Genomic DNA, 3,018 nt, shown 5'->3' on the forward strand with positions numbered 1-3,018 from the left:
TTTCTTCAAGTGTATTAATTCATTTATAACTTCTTTTTTACTTATACAGAATTTCATAAAAGAAGATTTCATTTATGTGTACAACTCATTTTTGTTTTCTTTATAGATTTAACAGGAAACGTTACCATATATAACTGGACATAAGTTGTTTTTTAATAGAAGTTCTACCGAGGACTTCTGAATTATTTTGTTCATCTCGGTCTAAACTAGTTCAGGAAAATGTGAAGACCTAATTACTAGTCTTAAAATCATATGATAGTGAGAAAGCATAGTCACAATAAAATGGAAAGACTTAACTAATAGTCAGAAGAACATGTAAATTTCTTATGATGCATGATCAGTCTTTTGCCTTCAGTTTGACTTCAACATATTACAGTATATGTGTACTTAACTCAAAAAATCTCTTACGATATTGTAAAAGAGGATTTAGAACCAGCTCAGAATAGTGACCCTTCATGTTCGAAATCCAACACTATAATCCATAAACCTTATATTTATCTTTAACCGTCGATTGTTATTTACGCTTTATTCTTCTTACTGAATTTCATTTTTTAAATTTTCTTTTTTGAAAACATGAGCATTTGACAGATGTAAGAAGATGAATGGTTCAGATCTTTGATATCACATTTCGATATTTATGATCAATTGAAATATGAGTCGATGTCATATAGTTTTTAGAAACTTTATAAACATCAAGCAATATTTTCACTAACTGTAAAACTCTGAATATAATATCAACGATCCAAAATGTTCATCTTCATGCATCCTCTAATAGATCATGTTTTCAAAAAAGAAAAGCTGAAAAAACAAAATTTGATGAGAACAATGAAGCGTAAATGTAAACAACAATCAACGGTTAAATTTTGATCTATGATTTATATAATTATATTGGTGAATTTCGAAGTTAAGCTCTTCAAGAAAGTTGCAAAGCTAGTCATTAGGAGCGTTTATATATTTTTTTCTATATTTTTTACACTTCTACATTAATTAAAAAACTATTAAAGACTTTACTTAAATAACAGTCGTAAGATAAATGAGAATAAATCTATACCGTTGGATTCTATTTCACTTATATTATTAGAACTTTTTTGGATGAAGAAACCCCTTCTCTATTCCAATATTTTCCAATTTTACCATTTGATCAATTTAGGTAAGTGAAAATATACTTAAAAGAAAAATGCGTTTTTATGTTTTGGATGTGACAATATGGTATGTATATACTTATTTAGTATTATGTTTTTCATTTGATTATTTATTGGTTTAAAATATATTTTCCTTAACGAGTAATGGGTCGGGTCATATTACCTGTTAATATTATTGGGTCGATTTCGGGTTGGATCATTTTACCCATTTATTTTAACGGGTGTTACATGACATGATCTGTTAAGATATCGAGTATGACATGAAAATGAAACGAACACGAATACCAGGTCTAAGAACCAACATCATTCCTCTCTGATTCCAGACAGTTTTAGTAAACAACTTCAACAGGAATCTGATTCTACTTCCACCTCATTCCAATTCCTCCTCAATCCTATTCCTCTCAATCTGATTACGGATTAGTAAACGCCCTTGGTTTATTTTCTTTGATAAATTGTGATAATAATATTGTGGTATACTAATATTAATTTTATGTGATTTGTTGTACGAGAAGTAGCATTCGTGGTGTCAACCTTTCTCCTCCGAAACTGGTAAAATTTGGTTACCACAAGTATAATAATAGAGTTTTAGTGGCTAGTACATGACCAAATACAGAGATGAGCCAATCTAAACAAATGATTATTTTATGCAACTAAGAGGGCATTTTGATTGCTCTTGTAGAAAAAGAAGCACGTAGTGGATTGCCTTGTGGATTAGTTTTCATCTTCAAGCTAGTCATGTATCCCGGTACCACTCACAAATAAATATAGACAAGAATGAAGAAAACCATACGTACAATTATCACATCTTTCTTTCTTCTTATGCCCTTAATTAGCTAACAGTAAATTTACAAATTAACTTTTCTCTTGATAAAAAAATGAATGTAATTGTAAAAACAAAAATGAAATTAATTAGATGAGTTCTTGCTCTTTTTGTTTCCACTCCAGCCCTATATATTTGCATGGTGAAAACCTAACCTTGTATTCAGAAATAGTTTCAAGCTTAGGCGACCATAATTGCTCTTTAGACACAACAAGCTGTTCATAGTGTTTTTGCAGCTCAGGTGTGCTACAAAGAAAAGTACTACTACCAGAACTAGTAGCAGCATCATCAAACGACCCATCTATTTTCTTGTGACCTCTTGCAATTAACCTTGTTATGAACTCCGGTACCACCTTGATCAAGACCTTTCCATTCGAACTCTTTATGTACTCAAACGGGCACTCCCCAAAATTGATAGGAGCTGCCTTCTTGTTAGGGCTTGACGATGAGCCTAGGGCGGCAAGAGTCGAGGCTGTGAGGACGCTACATGCGAAACGATCAATCGGAAGAACGAAATAGGTCTGGCCATGCATGAGCTCGTCGTCGATGGCTAAAGCTGGAACGGGGTGGCCGATGAAGAAAGAGTCTGCGTCGCAAACCATTTGGTCTGGAAACTCAAACATGATCTCTCCAGCGATGTGTTTTCCTTTGAGGAGTCTTGTGCTGCCTTCTGAAAATATTACTTTCACATCTGAGTTAGCTTTTTTTTGGAAACAGGGAGAAACTGCATTGCCCATATGATTGGATGGAGAGAGATGATAGTTAAGGAATTAGGAATGTAGTTGGCTTTTAGATAAGGGACGACGGGAGAGAAGGGGTGTTGGGGGTATTATATAACAACTATACAAGAGGGCAGGGATGAAATTGACTTGGATAAAGTCTTTGCATGTTTTCTTTAGGGTTTGAGCATGACGGTGGTCAGTTATGTCGGCTTTGACAATCTCTCTCGTGTTAGGTGCGGCCTTAACCACTCAGATAAGTGGTTAATGGTCCTTTTCAAACTTTAACCCGATCATAACCAGTATGTTATCGTTTTGTTTTCTGTTTAGCACACTC

At 33.7% G+C, this 3,018-nt stretch overlaps 1 protein-coding gene across 1 annotated transcript; it reads right to left on the reverse strand.

Annotated features, from left to right (window-relative positions):
* Positions 1-1,917: 1,917 nt before the first annotated feature.
* On the reverse strand, positions 1,918-2,777 carry LOC103426777 (uncharacterized). Its single transcript, XM_008364855.4, has one exon. It carries the CDS (start codon positions 2,697-2,699, stop codon positions 2,052-2,054), a length of 648 nt encoding a protein of 215 aa, XP_008363077.2. The 5' UTR covers positions 2,700-2,777; the 3' UTR covers positions 1,918-2,051.
* Positions 2,778-3,018: the final 241 nt, after the last annotated feature.

Source organism: Malus domestica, chromosome 11, assembly GCF_042453785.1.
Source record: "Malus domestica chromosome 11, GDT2T_hap1".
In the NCBI taxonomy this organism is placed as follows: domain Eukaryota; kingdom Viridiplantae; phylum Streptophyta; class Magnoliopsida; order Rosales; family Rosaceae; genus Malus; species Malus domestica.